At 39.9% G+C, this 22,323-nt stretch overlaps 1 protein-coding gene across 1 annotated transcript in view; it reads right to left on the bottom strand.

The window, feature by feature from the left end:
• Nucleotides 1-2,496: 2,496 nt before the first annotated feature.
• Nucleotides 2,497-22,323, bottom strand: part of LOC122561453 (mucin-5AC-like) — a 185,467-nt gene continuing 165,640 nt past the window's right edge. Inside the window, 12 exon segments of the mRNA XM_087999568.1 lie at nucleotides 2,497-3,098; nucleotides 5,699-5,801; nucleotides 7,970-8,021; nucleotides 9,007-9,117; nucleotides 13,309-13,340; nucleotides 14,433-14,539; nucleotides 14,669-14,738; nucleotides 15,708-15,883; nucleotides 17,776-17,986; nucleotides 19,047-19,230; nucleotides 21,671-21,903; nucleotides 22,151-22,322. Of these exon segments, the coding sequence (XP_087855694.1) occupies nucleotides 2,933-3,098; nucleotides 5,699-5,801; nucleotides 7,970-8,021; nucleotides 9,007-9,117; nucleotides 13,309-13,340; nucleotides 14,433-14,539; nucleotides 14,669-14,738; nucleotides 15,708-15,883; nucleotides 17,776-17,986; nucleotides 19,047-19,230; nucleotides 21,671-21,903; nucleotides 22,151-22,322 (1,617 nt within the window). The 3' untranslated portion in view covers nucleotides 2,497-2,932.

Here is a 22,323-nt window from a genome sequence, read left to right as displayed (position 1 = left end):
ATGGCTACTCCTTTGGTTTGGAGGAAGTGGGAGGATTGGAAAGAGAAGTTGTTCAGGGTGAGGACCAGTTCAGTCAGTCGAAGGAGGGTGTCAGTGGAAGGGTACTGGTTGGTACGGCGGGAAAGGAAGAAGCGGAGGGCTTTGAGTCCTTCGTGATGGGGGATGGAGGTGTACAGGGATTGAATGTCCATGGTGAAGATAAGGCGTTGGGGACCAGGGAAGCGAAAATCATGGAGGAGGTGGAGGGCTTGGGTGGTGTCCCGGAAGTAGGTGGGGAGCTCTTGGACTAAGGGGGAAAGGACCGTGTCGAGGTATGCAGAGATGAGTTCAGTGGGGTAGGAGCAGACTGAGACAATGGGTTGGCCGGGGCAGTCAGGTTTGTGGATTTTGGGCAGGAGGTAGAAACGGGCGGTGCGGGTTTGTGGGACTATGAGGTTGGAGGTGGTGGATGGGAGGTCCCCTGAGGAGATGAGATTATGGATGGTTTGGGAGATGATGGTTTGGTGGTGGGAGGTGGGGTCATGGTCAAGGGGGCAGTAGGAGGAGGTGTCCGCGAGCTGGCGTTTAGCCTCAGTGATGTAAAGATCGGTGCGCCAAACTACCACCGCGCCTCCCTTGTTTGCCGGTTTGATAGTGAGGTTGGGGTTGGAACGGAGGGAGTGGAGGGCTGCATGTTCCGAGAGTGAGAGGTTGGAGTGGGTGAGAGGGGTGGAGAGGTTGAGGTGGTTAATGTCGCGGCGGCAGTTGGTTGGCTATGAAAAAATTTTGCATCATGATGCTATGTGCATTCCCCTGCAAAAAAATGGTGGTTGTACACTGAATGGCACCTGCTGTATGTCACTATCTGACATTCAACTTTCACACTTTCTTAGATGCCATTAATGTGTTGATTGATTACTGTCTGAAAATTTATCCAGGGCTATACTTGATAGATCAGAGAGTATTAAATCATCTAATTTCATTCTGGGTTTGATTTGCTTAAACTTAAGTTGTGTTCAGTTTTTGGAGCCATTTTGTGTTAGTTATTAAGGTTGAAGACTATAGTAAAAATGATTAGTTTTTGTGTGTTTTGTATATAATACTCTTAATATTTTAGTATCTGAGTCCACGATTTTCAGCCTCGCCCACTTCTTCAGAGTATAACCCCCTTGCTGGATTGCTCTTCAACAGACATTGTTCACTCTCTGGTCCTTCACTGAAGTGGCTAATATTAATAATGTGATAATAGTCTTGACATTGAGCATTGAAGTACAATGTGTTATTCTTATTGCAGCGGTGAGTGCCATGTTGTCTTCACCAACCTCTGACATAAGCATACTTATACTGACCAAAGTGGAGAATGTGAGGATCACACACATCTTTTCAAAGAACTTAAAGAATAAAAAGGAGAGGAACATTCCTGCTAAATCAGAGTGCTACTTCGCACCTGATGCCACAGTGGAAAAATTTGTTTCTCTTTGTAACTTGCAAATTGCCAGAGGAAGTGGTAGATGCAGGTACAGTTACAACATTTAAAAGACATTTGAACAGGTACATGAATAAGAAAGCTTTAGAGGAATATGGGCCAAACACATGCAAATGGGACTAGTTTAGTTTAGGAAACTTGGTTGACATGGATGAGTTGGAAGAAGGATCTGTTTCCATGCTATGTGAGTCAATGACTTTATAAATTAATTAAGCATTGTTGATCCTATAATTGTTAGAGCCTGGGGGTTCAGTTAGCTGCATGGCTGATCTGTAATGCAGAATGACACCAACAGCACAGGTTCAATTCCTGTTCAGGCAAAGATCACTGTAATGATCCCACCTTCTCAACCTAGGCCCTCACCCAAGGCATGGAAATATAATTAGAATTTGGTTTATTGTCAAATATAGAGATACATGCGTACAGGGAGAAAGTGAGTACTACAGATGCTGGAGATCAGAGTCGAGAGTGTGGTGCTGGAAAAGCACAGCAGGTCAGGCGGCATCCGAGGAGCAGGAAAATCGACGTTTCGGACAAAAGTCGTTCATCAGGAATGAGGACAGCAAAAAGTGTACAACGTTGCCATTCTGGCACCGTCTTAGGTACAAAGGTACCCAGGTACAAAATCTTAGGTATAAATTAGGAAAATAAAGAAATAAAGGTAAAAGTTTAGCATTACAGTCTTAAAGTTCCAAAGCGAGGTATTGACTTCACCTTGAGGCCGGGAGTCCCTGTTGGGATTACTCGAGGCCAGGAGTCCATTAAGTCTGTCCATGGAATGGAGGAAAGTAGAGAGAAAAGAAAAAAAAATTAAAAAAAGAAAAGAAATAGAGTGGATGATCTGTGGCTTAGAAACCTTCTTCCACCGTAATCTTGAATATCTTTGATAATCCTCAGGTTAAAAACTTACCACTAATCATCTGTCTAATAACAATGCAGCCCTAGGTGACTACGTTATTTGAGCTTGATACCTGTAAATATTAGAAATTTGAAATATTTTGTTTTGTAAGTAATTGGAAGGAAAAATTCAGTCAGTCCTCAGCAGATTTTTTTTATTATCATTTCAAATCACATAAGTCCCAAATGCCCAATAAGTACAGGACAGAATTGTAAATATTCCAACACCTCCCACCACAAAACCATACCCTTTATCGAAAACAAGATCCAGCAGTTTTTTAAAAATAATTTTTCACGTTATGAAATTCAATTGAAAGAAATCAGTCAAGACAGTATGAGAATAAAATCAAAATCAGATTTGGAAAATTAAGTTGTTAAAATCATGCTATTTAGTTCAATTGATCTACTTGTTTTGAAACTAGGCTTTTGAGACTAGGATAACGGCTTTTGGTATTTTTTTTTATGTTTTGGTTTTTGGTTTCGCCTTTTTGTACTTGGGCTTCGGCTTTTGTACTTGGGCTTCGGCTTTTTTAACTTGCTTATTGGCATTTGGTATTTATTTATCATATTTTAGAACGTGTTTCCACAATCTTTGCATTTGCACGACTTGATACTGGTATACTCGACTCCCTTAGTCATTCCATTTTTACATTGCAGTTCCACTGACATGCTTTCAGTCTTGTCTTCATGGCAGCACTGGCAATCAGAGTCCATGTGATGCCTTCTGGGGTCATATCTAGAAACATAATTATACAAGACACATGATAAATGTGTTGACATATCAGTGCAATGTGTAGTCACTAAGCTGCCTTTGACAGCACCTTCCAAGCCTGTGATCTACACAAACGTAAAAGGGCAACGGCAGCAAATGCATGGGACCAACAGCATTTGAAATGTCCACTCTAAGCCACACAACATCCTCATTTGGAATTATATGGCCATTCCTTCCTTTGGTCATTGGTCAAAATCCTGGAATTCCATTCTTGACAGCAATGGAGCGTATCTACACCAGATCAACTATAGTTCAAGAATGCTGGTCACTATCATTTTCTCAGTCATAGTTAGGAATGAGCAACAAATGCTACCTAGCTCGTGACACGTACCATAAAAGAATTAAAGAAGCTGTTTCTCGTGAATTATTATAAACAGAATATTACTGCCAGTGCCTTGACACCCATTATCTGCTGACCCATATTGTTTCCTAATCTGCCAGCCTTGTGTTCAGCTCTCTCTATGACCTTACCTTTTTGTATCTTCCTTTTAAACTCTTCCAACCCTACAATCCTCGGAGGTCTCTGTTCTTTTTCAAACCAGGTTTCTTGTGAATCCTAGATGTCCAGAATGTCATCATTCAGCTGAGTCAGCACAAAGTTATGGAATTCACTCCATATGCCTCTTTGGTGTTTGCTTCCCTCTCCTCCCCAAAGCCTATGTCTTTGATCAAGAGTTTGGCCAACTGTCTTAGTATCGCTATACAACTTGGTGTCAAGCGTTTTTTGGGAATGCTTCTACATCCAGCATGGGATATTGTTACTGACAAAAGGACCAGTACCAATGTATGTGGCTGTAGAATATTGTTATTCCCACAACTATTATTGTTCCATTTTCTGTACTAATAAAATAGAAACTATTTCCACCTGTGTGGGCATTTACCCAACTGAGCTATGGTTGCCTTTACAGCTGTACAATTGTGACTTGGCATAATGAAGCATCCCACAGCTGGCTAACCCAACTGGGTTGGATTGCAATTAGGGGGGAGAGGAACCTAGAGGCAGTGACCTACATTATTTTCGTGGAACCCAGACGTGCTCTCCTGAATCTACTTTTCCCTTACAAACCATTTCAACACATCACTTCCCTATTGCACCACCACATTTTCCAATGCAATCTGTTTACAGCATCCATTCCAACCACTAGGCACTAAATATGTCTTTGGGTCCCCCTTTTGTCACCAATGAAGCTTCCACCTGAGACTCAGACATTTTATGTAGAACCCAAAGATATTCCTGGACAAAACAGCAGTGGAGTGATCATAGCACAGCAATTAAACCACTTTCACATTAATTCTGTCACCTCCCTGAGTTTCCCAAATGTGTAATCAACACACAAAATATTTGCGATATCACCTCAAGGAAAACAATCTCTTCCTGTGCTATTCCATTGCCGTTGTTTACAGCTGAAGAAAATAAAAGTTTTACCAAATAACAAAGCATTTTTTTTCTCTCATTGTGCATTCCTGACATATTTCCATATGAGGAGATTAACAATGAATCCTTGGAAGATAGTGTGTCACATTGAGTGGTCAGGAGTTGGAAAAGGAAGAAATAGAAATGATTACTTTCCCCAACATGTCATTTGTGTCAGAAACAATCACAACAGTTCTGAAAGGCACACGTTAAACTGAAGGATTTAGACAATTAACTAAAGATGTAACTTTAGATACAGAAGTCAATGGTGAACAGTTGAAAAGCCGCAAATGATCCTCATGGGCTGTCTGAGTGGGGAAACAGAAGGTCACAGTGATAGTAATAACTAGGCTTCATCAATGCAATAACTGCTAACTTGATACCCAAAAGAAGACGGAGGTCAGTGGGAAGCTCTGGAAAATCGGGTGAACTATAGACTCCCGACCAGTTGCCAGGCGCCAGGCAAATGGGGTGACTGTAACTGGAAGGTGAGGGAGGGGCACATTGCTAGGTTGGGTAGGAGGCTGATGGGGCTCTGTGGATTTGCAGGATACCTCAAGGAGGCTGAACACCCACATATATGCAAGTCAGACAGGAACTTGTCTTATCATAAACACGAAAAAGGGAATTTCCAAATTATCTGGAGTTACCACATTGGTCCCAAGCCCTGTTTGTGAATGGTGACGCAGATACTGAGGGCACCTTGCTCTTTATCACAGTTTAAAGGGGCCAGGGAACTGATTTGAATACACGAATCATCAAATGTACACATTGCTTTGAAATCAGAATGGAGTGGCTATTGTCTATCTGATTTCAACAATCTTCAAGTCACATTTCTGCTGCATGATGAAAATAAATTTCCCCTCAAAGCATTTGCTTATTATAAATTAATTTAAATGACAATGAGATCAGTGAAACAAATTATATTTAACCATAATCAGATGTAATAATAGATATAGACAGAAACGTGGGTGATCTTAGAGGGAATAGAGACTATAACGTTAATGTTAACTTCTCATTGAAGGGAAAGGGGTTTAGTTTCACCCCCTCAGTTAGATGTGAACCCAGAATTCAGAAGTAAAATACAGCTTTCGAATGCATTGCAGTAATTATAGCCTTGTGTGTTTTAACACATCAAAACCCTGCTTACCGTGTGGCTGATGAACAATGCCCGAGACATTGTGTTGCTTCAAAAGTTGCTTCACAATTATCACTTCTGATTGTTTCATTGAATTTATTAACTTTGCATTCACCTAAGATAGGGAAAATAAATTACTGTGGGAGTTAGAATTAAGGAAGATTATTTAATCTACCTCAGCATAAGACACTCTCCTAAACTACAGTTAGTATAGGTGCAGGATACGTAACTGCTCCTCATAAGATAATCCCACCAGGCTAAAGATCAGCCAAGTGAACTTCCTTCGGACTGTTTCGAATGCAAATATATCTTTCCTTAGAAAAGAAGCCCAGGACTGTTCACATTATTTCATATGTGGTCTGACAGTGTCTTGTAGAGTTTTCCTTATTATTATCTCAGTCCCCTTTGAAATATAAGTCAGTATTTCATTTGCCTTCCCTACCACCTGCTGAAGTTGTATGTCAGCTCTTTGAGATGAGGGCTACCAAATCCTTCTGTCCTACAGCTTTCTACAGTCTTTCTCCATTTTAGTAATATTTAGCTTTTCTGTTCTTACTGCCAAAGTGCATAGTCTCACATTTTCTAGCATTATATTCTATCTGCCAAGTTTATGCTCACTATATCCCTCTGTGAACCCCTTGTGTCATCCTCAGCACAAGCAATCCCACCAAGTTTTGTGTCCTCTGCAAACTTGGCTATAGTGCATTCACTTGCCTATTCACTTGTCATTGATATATATTGTGAATAATTGTGGCTCCATCACCACAGCAAACCACTAGTTACAGGCTGTCATCCTGAAGTTGTTCCACTTATCCTAACTCCAGCTCTTTTGTTTATTAAAAACCCAACATAGAAAAATGAAGCAGATTCGATGGGCCAAATGACTTACATCTGCTTGTGCATCTTTAGGATTAAGTAGTCTGACAAACCCAAAAGTAACAGGAACACTTTTCTGATTACAAGTTCTTAATGTGACTCCCAACAGAAATACATTGAGCATCTTTAATTAGTGTCTGAGATGCATCCATTGTCAAACACAGAAACTGGCAGCTGCGCAAAACACATAGCATAGTTGCTGACTCCTGTACTGGCCTGTGACTGACTGGAAATCACCTGCAGATGCAACTAACAATCTATTAAAGTACATGATGTAGATTCACAATATGAAAGTCAAAATGTATGATGCAGGAAAAGCGCAGCAGGTCAGGAAGCATCCAAGCAGCAGAAAAGTTGATGTTTCGGGCATATGCCCTTCATCAGAAATGTGGGACAGCAGGAGCAGGAAGGGGGCTGAGAAAGAACTAGGAGGGGAGGTGGGGACTGGGTGAGGGCAGTTGGGAAGGCGATAGGTAGATGTATGTAGGATTGTGATTGTGATAGGTCAGAGCGGAGAGAGGTTGATTTCACCAGTACTACTTCTTCTAACTTGGGACCTTCCAAACAGGTGGCATCAATGTCGATTTCACCAGTTTCCACATCTCCCTCCCCCCCATCTCATCAGAGATCCAACCATATAATTCAACACTGGCCTCTTTAATCAGTCCGACCTGTCCATCTTCCTTCCCAACAATCTGCTCTGACCTGTCAAAATCACCCCCCACTACATCCATCTATCGCTTTCCTGGCTACCTCTCCAAGTCCCACCTCCCCCACCTATTTATCTCTCAGCCCCCTTCCACCTCCACAAACTTGATGAAAGGCTTATGCCTAAAACATCGATACTCCTGCTCCTCGGATGCTGCCTGACCTACTGTACTTTTCCAGCGCCACACTTTTCAACTCTGATCTCCAGCATCTGCAGTCCTCACTTTTTCCTAGTCACAATATGAAAGACTACCAATGCGATAAAATGCAAACAGAGTAACAGTGTGATTAGACCCATATCCTAGAATGGAAATAACATTTCAGCAGTGAAAGGGAGTTGGAAATCTTCAACGTCATGCTTGAGTACATATTGGAAATGGAGATTAATTTGCATCAGATTGAAAAAATGCTGCTATTCCTTTTACAAAAAATACTCAAAACACACAGCAGGAAATATTCATATGTTCCCCTGATCAGAAGCCATCATTTCCACAGGGGTTTCTACCAAAGTTATGGTGGCTGATCAGGAAGAAATCTCTGGCAATAATATTTACAAAACAGAAATTTGACTCTTGTTCAAGTTGGTGCCACAGTTTTCAGCTATTCTAATTTTACACTCAAGTCTTAAATTTCAATAGATTTCAATAAATATTGTGACAAAGAACAATTAAAATTTATGTAAACATGTTAAATGGGTACCTTGTGTTAATCGGCATGCAAAACAACAACGATCGAGGTAAACTCTGTCAGACTAAAAATAAATCAAGAAAATATTGAATCATTAGTATAGGTTGTTATTTCTAAAATATAAACAGCATCTAATGAAAACAAATTCCTTTTTGAAATATTGTCATGTTTATTCGTATAACCATACCATTTGCATTGTTATCTATTTTTCTTTTAATGGGATAAATTAAATGTAAGAACATACCTTAATACAACAACATATTGATAGACAGAATACATCTTACCTTAGACCTGATAGGCCCACAATATATTTATTTGACTTGCAATGAGAGTGATGGAAAACAGTACGGTCAGTGTAATACAGAATAGGAAACTTTATTGAAGGAATCAAAATAACACTAAACAGCTTTTTTTAAAATCAAAATACTAAACTTAATCTAACTAGGTAAAATTAGTTAGAAATCACACAATACCAGGTTATAGTCCAACAGAATTATTTGGAATTACTAGCTTCCAAATAACCTGTTGGACTATAACCTGGTGTTGTGTGATTTTTAACCCAGTCCAACACTGGCATCTACGCTTCATAGGTAAAATTCGTCTAAGTCAATAAATTTATTAAATTTATCAGCAGCTGATTTTTCACACTGCCTATTTTCCATTGATGTGGAAAATATGAAGATGATTTTAAATTTGAAACTAAATAAAAATGAAAGAGAGGCTCAAATGAGTCGCTGTTACCAATTTGCTACCTGCCTGTCTGGTGGTGTTGGCACAGATCCATTTAAAATATTTCTCATGCCTGCAGGTGTTTGATGGGATTCTGAGGGTGTTAAGTGAACTGGTAAGTTTGCTGAATAAATTAATTAAATTCAAAATATAAAATGTTCATGCTGTTTATAAATACAGAGCCAGGGCTCTATTTAGAAGAGTTTCCTCAATTAATTGAACATTGTAATAGAATAATAATAATAATAATTAGAGTAATAGAAAAATACACAAAGGGGATGAGACACATGATAGTAATAATATACATGATCACCACATACCTCAGGGCAGCTTTCATCCTGATTGCAGGACATATTTCTGATTACAATTCCAATCTCAGTACATTTATATGAAATGCATGGATTATTGGCATCCTCCCATGCATCACCCTCCTGTGAGTGAAAGCACACAAATACAATAACGATATTGACATTTCACTTCCAGGCCCAACTGATATTTTATCCATTGATTTATGCTTTTGTGCTATTAATAGTGCAGAAAGGATTTTTTTAAACTATTATCCTGAAAAATGATAATGCAGCACTTTGCCCATACTTATGCAACAGTATAAATTTATTATGTGTCTGGCAAAACAAAGAAATAATATGGCATTGATATTATTCCCCATTTCTGGCCTCGGCGAAACAGTGGTGGGGCACTTTTGATCTACATTCAGAGGCTAACACAATTCACAACTTTAAGAAGTCAGGTGTATCCCTAATGCTGGTCTTTCCTATCATCTTTTTGTTCAATAAACTGGGGACAGAGTGAGGCATGCAGCCAAAAGCTCGAAGGACATTGCTTTCTCAGGAAGCAGGTCTCAGGGGAGGAAGTAGCAGACAGATAAGCCATTCTTCAGCTTAATGTAAACTACAAGTTTCACTCTGTCTAAATACTTCCTTGTTTATCTTTAATTTCACTTCATGTTTGTGAAGACCTGATGCAAGTGGAATGAAGAATCCCTGCATCATGATCTTTGGGGCTTCTGTTTCAAATTTCATGTTACATTTCAATCTTTGAATTCCATAATCCAGTGTAACACCTGGCACTTCCACAAACTGAAATTGTTTTTTAAAAGGTAATCAAAAGCACTAAGTTAAAACGGCCACATTATTTATTTTCATTGGCTACGAAAGTCAGAAGTGGAACATATACAGTAGCGCCTCAGCATACGAACGACCCCGTTCACGAACAAATCAGTTTACGAACAGGATTGTACGTAAAAGTTTGCTTCAACGTACGTACGAAATTCAAGGTACGAATCAAGGTACGAATGCAAAAAGCCCATGTGCGACCACGTGGCTTCATTGTTCTGCTTTGCTCCGCGCTTGTTGAACGCAAAAGCTCTCGGGCCCCACATGATCTCATTCAGTTCGTCTTTGGTGCGTGTGCTGTGAACAGCGTTCGCTGCTATGTCCAAGCATTCTTACACTATCTGAACAATGGGAAAAATTGATCCAGTTCGCGAACCGGGTCCCAGTACAGATTAAGTTTGTAAGTCGAGGCGCTACTGTATTGGAAGTTTGTATGACTTGCAGCTTATTTTACCCTTAATGATCCTGGTTCATTGGAACTTTATTTGCTTACTAGGAATGGACATCAGATTACAGATATTAATAAATAACTTGGTCATTTGACGCTCAAATGTTTTCCTTTTGGCCATTAACTGTATTAATGTATCTTTTAATTAAATAGTTTATGAATATTCAGTTTTTTTTAAACTGTACTAATCATAGATCAGTGTTATTAACATAGTTCAAAATTGGAATGCATATTTTTAAGGTGAGAGGAGAATGATTTAAGACGGGATCCGAGGGGCAACCTTTTCCACAGAGTGTGGTTTATATGTGGAATAAACTGCCAGAGGAAGTGGTATATACAGGTATAGTTACAACATTTATAAGACGTTTGGACAGGTACTTGAATAGGAAAGGTTTGGAGGGAATTGGGCCGAATGCAGGCAAGTGGGACAAGTTTAATTTCAGAAAGTCGGTCAAAATGGATGAGTTGGAAGGAAGATCTGTTTCCATGCTGAATGATTCTATGACTCTATGGAAAGTTTAGGTAAAAACAATGACTGCAGATGCTGGAAACCAGAGTTTAGATTAGAGTGGTGCTGGAAAAGCAGTTCAGGCAGCATCTGAGGAGCAGGAAAATTGATGTTTCGGGCAAAAGCCCGTCATCAGATAAGTGAGAGGAGGGTGGGAGTGGGGAGAAAGTAGCATAGAGTACAATAGATGAGTGGGGGAGGGGATGAAGGTGATAGGTCAGGGAGGAGGGTGGAGTGGATAGGTGGAAAGGAAGATAGGCAGGTAAGACAAGTCATGGGGACAGTGCTGAGCTGGAAGTTTGGAGCTGGGGTGAGGTGGGGAAAGGGGAAATGAGGAAACTGGTGCCCTGGGGTTGAAGTGTTCCGAGGCGGAAGATGAGGCGTTCTTCCTCCAGACGTCGGGTGGTGAGGGAGCGGCGGTAAAGGAGGCCCAGGACCTCCATGTCCTCAGCTGAGTGGGAGGGGGAGTTGAAGTATTGGGCCATAGGGTGGTGTGGTTGATTGGTACGGGTGTCCCAGAGATGTTCACTAAAGCGCTCTGCTAGGAGGCGTCCAGTCTCCCCAGTGTGGAGGAGACTGCATTGGGAGCAACGGATACAATAAATGATATTAGTGGATGTGCAGGTGAAACTTTGATGGATGTGAAAGGCTCCTTTGGGGTCTTGGATGGAGGTGAGGGAGGAGGTGTGGGCGCAGGTTTTGCAATTCCTGTGGTGGCAGGGGAAGGTGCCAGGATGGGAGGGTGGGTTGTTGGGGCGTGGACCTGACCAGGTAGTCACAGAGGGAACGGTCTTTGCGGAAGGCGGAAAGGAGTGGGGAGGGAAATATATCCCTGGTGGTGGGGTCTGTTTAAAGGTGGTGGAAATGTCGGCGGATGATTTGATTTATGTGAAGGTTGATAGGGTGGAAGGTGAGCACCAGGGGTGTTCTGTCCTTGTTACGGTTGGAGGGGTGGGGTCTGAGGGCAGAGGTGCAGGATGTGGACGAGATGCATTGGAGGGCATCTTTAACCACGTGGGAAGGGAAATTGCGGTCTCTAAGGAAGGAGGCCATCTGGTGTGTTTTGTGGTGGAACTGGTCCTCCTGGGAGCAGATACAGCAGAGGCGGAGGAATTGGGAATAGGGGATGGCATTTTTGCAGGAGGTAGGGTGGGAAGAGGTGTAATCCAGGTAGCTGTGGGAGTCGGTGGGTTTGTAAAAAATGTCAGTGTCAAGTCGGTCGTCATTAATGGAGATGGAGAGGTCCAGGAAGGGGAGCCTGACGCCTGGAGAAAGAATGCCTCATCTTCCGCCTCGGAACACTTCAACCCCAGGGCATCAATGTGGACTTCACCAGTTTTCTCATTTTCCCTCACCCCAGCTCCAAACTTCCAGCTCAGCACTGTCCCCATGACTTGTCTTACCTGCCTATCTTCCTTTCCACCTATCCACTCCACCCTCCTCCCTGACCTATCACCTTCGTCCCCTCCCCCACTCACCTATTGTACTCTATGCTACTTTCTCCCCACCCCCACCCTCCTCTCATTTATCTCTCCACCCTACAGGCTCTCTGCCTGTATTCCTGATGAAGGGCTTTTGCCCGAAACATCGATTTTACTTTTCCAGCACCACTCTAATCTATGGAAAGTTTAATAAAGCTAATAAAAGTTGAGCTCCTTGAAACACACTTCATATGTTCTATCATATTATGTATAAGTATACCTCACATTGACTTAATCAGGAAGATGTCTGGATGAGCACTTTTCTATTGCTACTCCCTTATTACAGAAAAGAAAATGACTGACTAGATCACATTTTTGCTTCATATTTTTTAAAGATCTACTTCTGTAAGATCTGGCTCTCCCTGGCTAAAGATTAATATCTGAAATTGGGGCCATTATTCAAAGGGAATATCACTGTGGATGTATAAGCAAGTTCTGACCAAATAATAATTGTCACAGCTTCAAAATTACTGGAAAGCTTCTCTACACAGGAAACTGTGGTATGCGGTGAATATATTTTCATTGGTCACGTGGTTTTATGAAGTTGAGCACCGAGCAAGCGGCCTAACAGAGAAAAACATACTTAATGGCTTTAATCAGAGCAATAAAATTGATCATTTTTAAAAAGAAGTCACAGGAATTTTCAACTAAAATTACAACTTTCACTATACAGTTGAAAGTTGCCTACATTTCTCCGTCACTTTCTTCCTCCTCTTTTGGAGATATCCATACTTTATTGTGAGGTTGAAATTGTAAGATAGTGATATCAGAATGATCACAATTCTTTCTTTAATCATCTACTTCAATGACCCACAAAATAATAAAAGAACACAAATATAGAAACTTCATGTGTGATTGCGGTGCCAATATTATACAGTACGATTTCAACTTTAAAAGTTCTCAATTTACTTGAATCTGCAGTTGTAATACCATATGTTCTTTATAGATTTCCTCTTTTTATCACTCATTAATCTTAAAAGGCAGTTAATAAGTAGTTGGTTCAGTCTACAAGTTTCTTAATAAAACAATTATTGGAGATTAGGAACACTCACATTTCTTGGTTGTCCAAACTGGTCACGGCAATCTAGAAAAACCAGAAGAAATTGTTTATTAATATGCCTGTTTTCATTGTAATATGCACACAAAACATTTGATTTATTGGTTAATTCGTGAAGTTCCTGTGAACTTGCTCAGTTTCTCAGAAACGAATTGGGTATCTTTTAATTGTTTGTTGTAACAGGCTGATTGTGCCATCTCTGAAGAGAATAAGAACAGTATTTTACACCATAACCTATTGACTTGTGTAATGGATGTTGCAGCAACTGAAGAATCTCCACAATACTATTGACATGTTTTTCTTTAACCTGTTTAGCTGCAAAGCCATTATAGTATCGCGATTATCTTCATGTTAGGTATGGATGAGAACAGGTGTTTCTTGGATTTAAGGCACAATAATATTGGATGAATTCCTTTATTAGTGTGTATTTCAACTTCCCCAACTTTCTGATCTCCACCTTGTCCTAGTGATCAGTGTTCCTAAACAAAGGCTGAGAGACATTCCCAGCAATGTCAAAAATAAATTCATTTTTATTTATAATTTGTACAAAAGGAAAGGAAACTAATATTCCTCCTCCTGTCACCCAAGCTCAGTTGCTAAATGTACCCAATTTGATCAGGCCTGAGCCACATCATAGGTTCGAGTTCAAGCCACTTGCAATTTGCAAATGTATGCTGTGTGCAGTCCCTGGGATTGAGGTCATAGGTCATGTCCAATGGGAGGCCAAAATTTATATATTGCTATAAAATTTAAAGACGCCTTAATTCCTTAAGAAATCAGATCAAGTATTATCTGGTAGAAGTGTGTGGAGAAGCAAGTCCCTCTGTTTTTAATCAGGAGGCACATGAAGTATTTCTGCCAGAAGTCTTCATGAGACAATTATTAAGGCAGCAAGATTGTGGGCAGATGAATATAACAGGGAGTGACCGACTGCATTTTTAAATAACTTTGTATAATCTTGAGCATTTTGCATTCCTATTCATTTGAGTTATATATACTATCAAAGACACAAGTACTAAATCATGACTAAATCAGTTGTGTATTTTGTGCAGTGGTCATTTTAACAAATGAAAATTGATAAATAATGTCCATATGAGAAGAAAAAACAAAATAACCTACTTTGACAAAAAGCAATACATCTGGATTTATCTTCAGATAGGAGCATTCCATCTGGACAAAAGCAACCTTCCTCAGTGGGAGTTAATGCCTCCCCAGCTATCAATGTACTGAAGAATAAAACATTTTATTCAAAGTTACATTTGTAGCATTATGGGCTTATTAATCATATCACAAATAATGGGTGCAATTAGAAAACAGAGTTGAATTTTGTGTTTGAATAGAGAAAACATACTTACGCATTCTTACACTGATCATCTTCCTTGCTTTGACATGGCTTGTACACAAAACCTTGGTTGCAGGTATAATCTTTAGTACAAAATAATATGTTAGATACAAACATGGGCAAAGTATCTGACTATAAAAGTAATCACTTTAAACATGGTATAACCAAATAAAGCCCTGTAAAGGTCAGCAATTGCCTAGCTTGTTTGGTAGAGTGCGACTTTTACCAGGAATGGTTTTAGCACTACAACAGATAAACAGGTAGAGAAATACATTGTAGATTTATCATAAACAGTTACCAAAAGAGATTTCTTAACAATGTAGACTATGAAGTAGGTAGTGTGTAGTAGACACAGATTTCCTGAGACCTAGAACCCTGCCATCAGACTCAAATGGGAATCAAAACCTCATAAACAGTGCGGAGCATAGTCCCTCGCCTGTGTTAGCCACTGAATTTGTCAGTTAGTGATCAGAGGGCAGGTTCACCATCCAATGAAAAGGCACTGAATGGATCTTCAAAGCATGACAGTCAAAAAGGAAATTTTCAAGAAGTTGGCCTGCAGCCATTGTTGTAGTCTGGTCCAGTTTGCCTCCTTCAATGGCTCTCAAGAAGACTTTAATAACTCAAATAGTCTACCTTTGGTCAGAGCTCTGATCTACAAGAGAGGTAAGAGTAATGGGGGTGTGGGGTGGAGAGGGAGGTGGGAAAGTAAAGTTAATACCACAAGCTGTTCAGCAATTGGAGGAGGCTCAAATGAGCTGAATGGCCTACAGTTGCTCCAATTCCTTATGATCCCACATCACACAGATAACACTCCAATCATCATAAAATTGTTCCCATTTTGGGGCTTTTTTTGTCTCTATAAATTTAACACAAAATTTTCTGACTATATATTTGTACAAAATCAGAATCTCACTGTCACCATTTCAGTTACTAAAAATAGTTTGGTTAGATGCTATATCTTTTTCATCTTGTTGAACAGCTCCTGTACGTGGAAGAAATCCTTTGCAATTTTAATGGACTTGGCCAATATCCAAAATTCTAATACTTACTGCACATGCCGTTGGTGAAAGGCCTCCAGTCGACACATGCGCCAACACTTGCACAGGCCAAAGCAGCAGCTTCCAAGCTGCTACAGTCAATTGTAGAATTTACCACACAATGGTCAAAGATACAAACCTTGAGGTACGTATTGAGGTTGATCTTTTCGCTGCATTGTTTAAATGGTCTACATAATGAAAAGTAGATGACTTAAAATTAATTTAAAGTGCAAAATAGCATCTCACTAACATTTCTGTATAGAGACTAATACATTCATATTGTTTTCTCTTACTTTCTATTGTGATTTAATTCTTGTGAAAAATTTGTGATTCATTAGATCACTTTGAGATGCAGGTCTTAACTTCGCAGCAACCAGATCTTTCTGAAGATAAAACATTTTCGAAATGAGGGAAAAATGAGGGGTGTGAAACTAGGTGAATTGCTCTTGCAGAGAGCAGTGTAGGATACGATAGGCCAAATGACCTCCTTCCATACTGTAACTATGTTATTTCACATTTCTGAAGCAGGTGGGACATGAACTGAGCCCAAAATTCAGATTCTATTCACCATAATGCAATACAGAGGCAGCGATTGCTACAAATACTAAAAGAGACCAATGGTAGAACCAGGACGAATTGATCCATCAGCCTTATTTGTTTATTGCCAGTGATTTATTGGCAGCAAGCACGACCCTACAGACAAATTGCTGATCATGGGTTGGGTCTGGTAACATGAAAGATCAATCATTGGAACACCAGCCAATATTAGCAGATAATTCCAAGAGAAGGAGCAAGTTACCAGGGTACAATTAAATACACATCAGAGATCTGAGGTGTTGCATTTTGGTAAGGCAAACGAGGGCAGAATTTGTACAGTTCATGTTAGGGCACTAAGGAGTGTTGCTGAACAAAGATCTGGGGGTGCAGGTGTGTACTTTCTTGAAAGTGGAGTTGCAGGTAGACAGGGTGCTGAAGGTATTTGGCACGCTTGTCTTCAATTAGTCATGTCATGTTCGGATGTCATGTTATGGCTGTACAGGACATTAGTGAGGCCACTTTTGGAATACTGCCTTCAATTCTGGTCTCCCTTTTATAGAAAAGATGTTGCTAAACTTGAAAGGGTTCAGAAAAAGATTTACAAGGATGTTGCCAGGATTGGAGGGTTTGAGCTGTAGGGGGAGGCTGAATAGGCTGGGGCTGTTTTCCCTGGAGCATCGGAGGCAGAGGGGTGACCTTATAGAGGTTTATGAAATTATGAGGGGCGTGGATAGGGTGAATAGCCAAGGTCTTTTTCAAGGTAAGGGAGTCCAAAACTAGAGGGTATAGGTTTAAGGTGAGACAGGAAAGATTTAAAAGGGACCCGAGAGGCAACATTTTCACACAGAGGGTGCATGTATTGTTCGAGCTGCCACAGGAAGTGGTGGATGCTGTTACAATTACAACATTTCAAAGTCATCAGGATGGGTACATGAATTGGAAGGGTTTAAAGAGAAATGGGCCAAATGCTGGCAAATGGGACTAGACCATATCTGGTTGGCATGGATGTGTTGAACCTAAGGATCAGTTTCCATCATATATAACACTATATTAGACATTGACAGGCAGGGCATTGCACGCCCTTGCCACTCTCTGAGTAAAGAACCTGCCTCTGACATCTGCCTTAGGACTACCTTCGTAGTTGACGATTAGCTTGTCACAATCCTGGATCTCCCTTCCGAACAGGACTTGTGGATGAACCTACACCAGAGTGTTGGTATACTGCAGCTGAATAGATATTTTTCAAAGAATCTGTTTTGCAATCTTATTATGTATCTCTGGAATAGATGGGCTTGAACCTAGGCCTCCTGTCTCGGAGGTGGGGACACTATCATTATGCAGTAGCTATGAAAGCAGCTCACCATTATCTACCCAAGGGAAGTTAGGAATGGGCAATAAATGCTGGCCTTGCCAAGAGCATTAACATCCTGTGAACAAAGTAAAATTGTAGCTCAATTGAAAATATAGAATATAAATGGCAGTGTAAATCATTATTCAATTATTACAGCAAAAGAAATGAAATATGAAGAATGAATTCACTTACTGGCTTTGAATAAGATCACAGATTGTTTTTTCAGGTTTGCATGTTGGAGGAGGGGGAATTGGGGTACAAGGCACATTTGTAGGAGCTGATTGACAGTAAGGCTTTCTGGAATCTTGCACTCTCCAATCAAATGCAGTTCTGTGACAGCAGTCATTTGGCTCAGCCTTTCCATTCTTTCTTATGCATTGGGGTGGGGAGTGTGAACAGGATCCTAAAATCAGAAAAACAAAGGAACTGCATTAAGTACCAATCAAAACTTATGACATTTACCAATGACATTTTGCTTATTTTTTGGTTTATTGACAATCTCAGAGTGTCTTTTGCTAGGCCACTAGTTATTGTCCATCCCTATAAAACTTCAGAAGGTAGTGGGGAGTCATCTGTTTGTATCCACAGCAGAGCTTGGGGTGAGGGTACACCAGCAGAGCTTTAGGAAGGGAGTTCCTGGACATGGACCCAGAGACAGAGAAGACACCACAATATAGTTCCAAGTCAGGATGGTAAGTGGCACTGAGAGGCACTTAAAAGGTGATTGTGTTCCTGGGCAGCAATTACTCTTGACCTTCTAGGTCTTAGAGATCACAGGTTTGAGATTCTGTTGAAGAAAGCTCTAGGTATTTTTGCAGCTCATGTTGTAGCCAGTACACATTGCTACCTCTTTGTCTCAATGGTGGTTAAAAAGTTGCCATAATCTTACCAAACCATAGAACTACTCTCTCATTAGAGTTAGATGAGTAGTGGAGGTTTAACCTGAGGGTCACTATGCCTCAGGCAGGGAGAGTGCTGAGGAGATTGTGTTTGAGGGTGAATGTTTATGGTGGTTGATGAGTTAACAATCAAATGGGTTGCTTTGTAGTGGATGGTGTCAGCTTTTTGAGAGTTGTTAGAGTTGCAGTCATGCAGCAAGTATTCCATCACCCTCCCCTCTTGTGCCTTGTAGATGGTGGATGGGGAATCACAGACTCAAGAGGTGAGTTACTGGTGACAAAATTCCAAACCTCTGACCTGTCTTGCAGCCACAATGTCCACATGGCTGATTGAGTTCAGTTACTGCTCAATGCTAATCCAAGAACGTTGGCTCAATAATGATGTTGCCATTGAATGTCAAGGAGAGGTGGTTAAATGGTCTCTTCTTGGAGATAGTCAATGCCTGGCACTTGTTGAACCAGCTCGAGTGAGAGAAGTTAGTTATATTCAATGGCATTATTATCCCTGAATCCAATCTTATCGATATATAAAGTTATATAATGGCACATAATCAGAACACATACCACATTGGCCTTGAGTGTTGTTAAGGAAGTATTGTTCTGGTACCCTGATTTTAAAGGCATTAGGGTAAGCAGTAATAGTTGTTCGAATACCAGGAATAGAAATATATGTGCTGATGCCCAGTTTAGTAATGATAAAGTCATTTGCATTGTAGGGAGGACTCACATTATTTCCGTTGACAGTTAACTGTGAAAAAAAAACACATCTTTGAAATCTGTCCCAAACCACAAAGCATTTGTATGTTGTAATTAATTTCTAATTTGAAACTTTAAGCTAAAAGGACATTTAAGCTGTTTTTATTTCTCTGCTATTTTGGCGTTTTGTTTGTCTCAGAATTATTTTACATTGTTCAGGTTACAGGAGCTCAGGATGGTCCCATTGATGAATATACTATCTGCTCCCCAGAACAGCAGGTGAATTTGGTCTCTATTGCTCAAGTCTCTCTCTCTCTTTTGCTACCCAAAAGAAGTTTCACTCAAAGGGCTTGGATAATCTTGAAACTAAGAAACCATTGTCCTCCCAATAAAATATTGATTATAGATTTACAAAGTGATGGAAATGTTACGGCACAGAAGGAAGAGGTTCAGCCTCTCTTGCCTGCACTAGATCATTAAATGATCATCATTACAAAGTACCAATCTCCTGCTTTCTGCCCCATAACTTTGCATATTATTTTTATCCAAACAATCTTACAATGTCCACTTGAATGCTGCAATTAAACCTGCCTCCTCCCGACAGTACATTATTTAATCTACCTATCGCTGAGTGAAAAAAGTTTTTCCTCACTTCACCCTGGCTTTTTCTTTTGCAAATCACCTTAAATCTATGCCCTCTTGTTCAATTACCATTGGGAACAGTTTCCACCTATTTGTTCTGTGTGGCCCACTTGTGATTTTGAGAACCTCTATCAGATCTTCTCTTTGCCTTCTTCCCTCCAGGGATTACAGTCACAACTTCTTCAATCTATCATAGCTGAGTTTCCTTTCCCCAGGAACAATTCTAGTGAATCGCTTCTGCACTCTCTCAAATGCCTTCACATCCTTTCCACATTGTGGTGCCCAGAATTGTTCACAATTTTCCAACAATTTTCCACAATTTTCTAAAAAGTGCATTATGCAAGTTCAATATCACCTCCTTGCTCTTGTACTCTTTGCTTCTCTTAATAAAGCGGAGGATACTGCACGCACTACTTCTCTCTCTACTTGCTCTGCCATTTTCAATGATCAATGAACATAACTGCTCTCTCTACTCCTGCACCTCCTTTTTATACAGTCATTCCTCCATATCCACATTGTTCTGTTCCTGAGAAACATCCTGTGAATGATGACATTCACAAGTTTGGAGCTCAAGTTAAAAATAGGTTAATAATTGCAGATACATTACTTTTGCTCGCAGATGTTGATTTTTGTTGTTACTTTTTTGGGGGCGCAGATAGGTGAATTCGGGATTCATGATTTTGCAGATACGGAGGATTTACTGTATTATCTTTAAATTTTCTTCCTGCCAAAATGTGTCACCTCACACATATCTGCATTTCACCTGGCAAGGGAGCAACGCTCCAAAAGCTTGTGATTTCTAATAAACCTGGTGGACCATAACCTGGTGTTGTGTGATGTCTGACTATGTCCAACCCAGTCCAACACCAGCACCTCCATGTCACAACAATAAGTACGCTATCATTTCTACCCAAAAAAGTACACATTGGCTGTTTTTTTTCTAGTTCATAGTGGGTGTGTTCAGAACTAAGGAGGACTGGTTAAAAACTTGGTGTGGAGAACTTTGAAAACGTCTGAAGTTTGAGAGATTTTGGAACTCCCTGCCTTATAAGGCTGTGGAGATATGATCAGTTGTTAAAACAGAGGTAAACAGATTCGTATTAAGCAAGGAATCAAAGGTTATTGAGAGTAGGTGAGAACATGGAATTCAAACCCAAATAGATCAGCCATAACCTTATTAAGTGGTAGAACAGACTCAAATTCTTAATTTTATGTATGTATGTTGTTTGGAGCACAGTCCAAAAGCTTCATTTGTCTACATAACAGTAATAATATTTCAGAAGTATTTCATTAGCTGTGTAGCATCTTAAGATGGTCTGCATACGTAAGTAGTGAATAAAATGGAAAATGAAATGGAATACAATCTTATCAAATGACAAAAACGTTCAAAGTAATAAAAAATAAATAACAAATTAAAAATTTGAAAGTTAAAATTTCAGAAGTATACATTGTAGTTAGGCTGATCATTTGGAAATCCATGAAGAAGTCCATTCTGCCAGCTAGGGGATTAGGACAGGTGCTTAGCAAGTACTAATAATTTTTATACTAATATTATCTTCAACAAAACTAATGAAAGTAAACAGGTAGGATTTGAAGGGTGAAAGGAATCATAAGAATATGGAAGACGGAATGGTGAACTGTGTAGAGCAGAAGGGATGGGGACGGTTACATTCATAGATTGATGTGTCTCCTTAGGATTTTTCACTGAAAGTTAGGGCAATGGATGGTTCACAGGCAATGAGTGTATTAGTTAATGGATGCATCAACCTTACTTAAGCTATATATTGGTTGGTGATACTGGTATAATAAATCGTCAATCTAGTTTCACAATAGAATATTAAAGCACTTACCACATATGTTCCTCCAGTTGAAATATGTACAACATTTCCATTGTAAGAAATAATTAGGCCCCTTGGACAAGACTTCTTTACAAATGGGAAGCAAAAATAATTATCCAATAGAACTGAGAAATTGTATTTTGGAACCCGTTCTTCCACCAGGGTGTATGTACAGTTCTCAAAGAAGTCATACCATGTACCATCAAATGACCTATAGTGTGGGTCTCCCCATATTTCACATTCACCTAAAATTAAATCAAAAACAGAATTTCAGAGGATTATCAGTGCTTTGGAGTAATATTACTGCCCATGACCCATCCTGCCTGGTTTTTCTTTCCACTGATATCAATTGAAAGGAAAATTCGCAGGAATGTACAATAAACAGTGAAACCAGCCTGCCAATGTTATGGCCCACACAAAGCTGAAAACTGTTGCCATCATTTTAAACAATAATCAAAATGACAGCAATTTGAACAAGTCAGTGATACTCACAGTCACATTCCCATTTCTCACAACATCCATCTGCAGTGTGAACTTTCACAGGCTCAATGTTGTTGATACATTTTGGTTTAATTAATGTAGGACAGGTAATTTGATTCATTTTAAAAGTATCTCCGCCGATGCAAGTAGTTATTGTGCAGTTTTCCTTCCATGTCTCCAAGCAC

This window comes from Chiloscyllium plagiosum, unplaced genomic scaffold, assembly GCF_037043375.1.
Source record: "Chiloscyllium plagiosum isolate Xiang-an unplaced genomic scaffold, Cpla_swu_hap1 HiC_scaffold_23, whole genome shotgun sequence".
Lineage (NCBI taxonomy): Eukaryota > Metazoa > Chordata > Chondrichthyes > Orectolobiformes > Hemiscylliidae > Chiloscyllium > Chiloscyllium plagiosum.
This window is presented reverse-complemented; position numbering and strand designations above follow the sequence as displayed.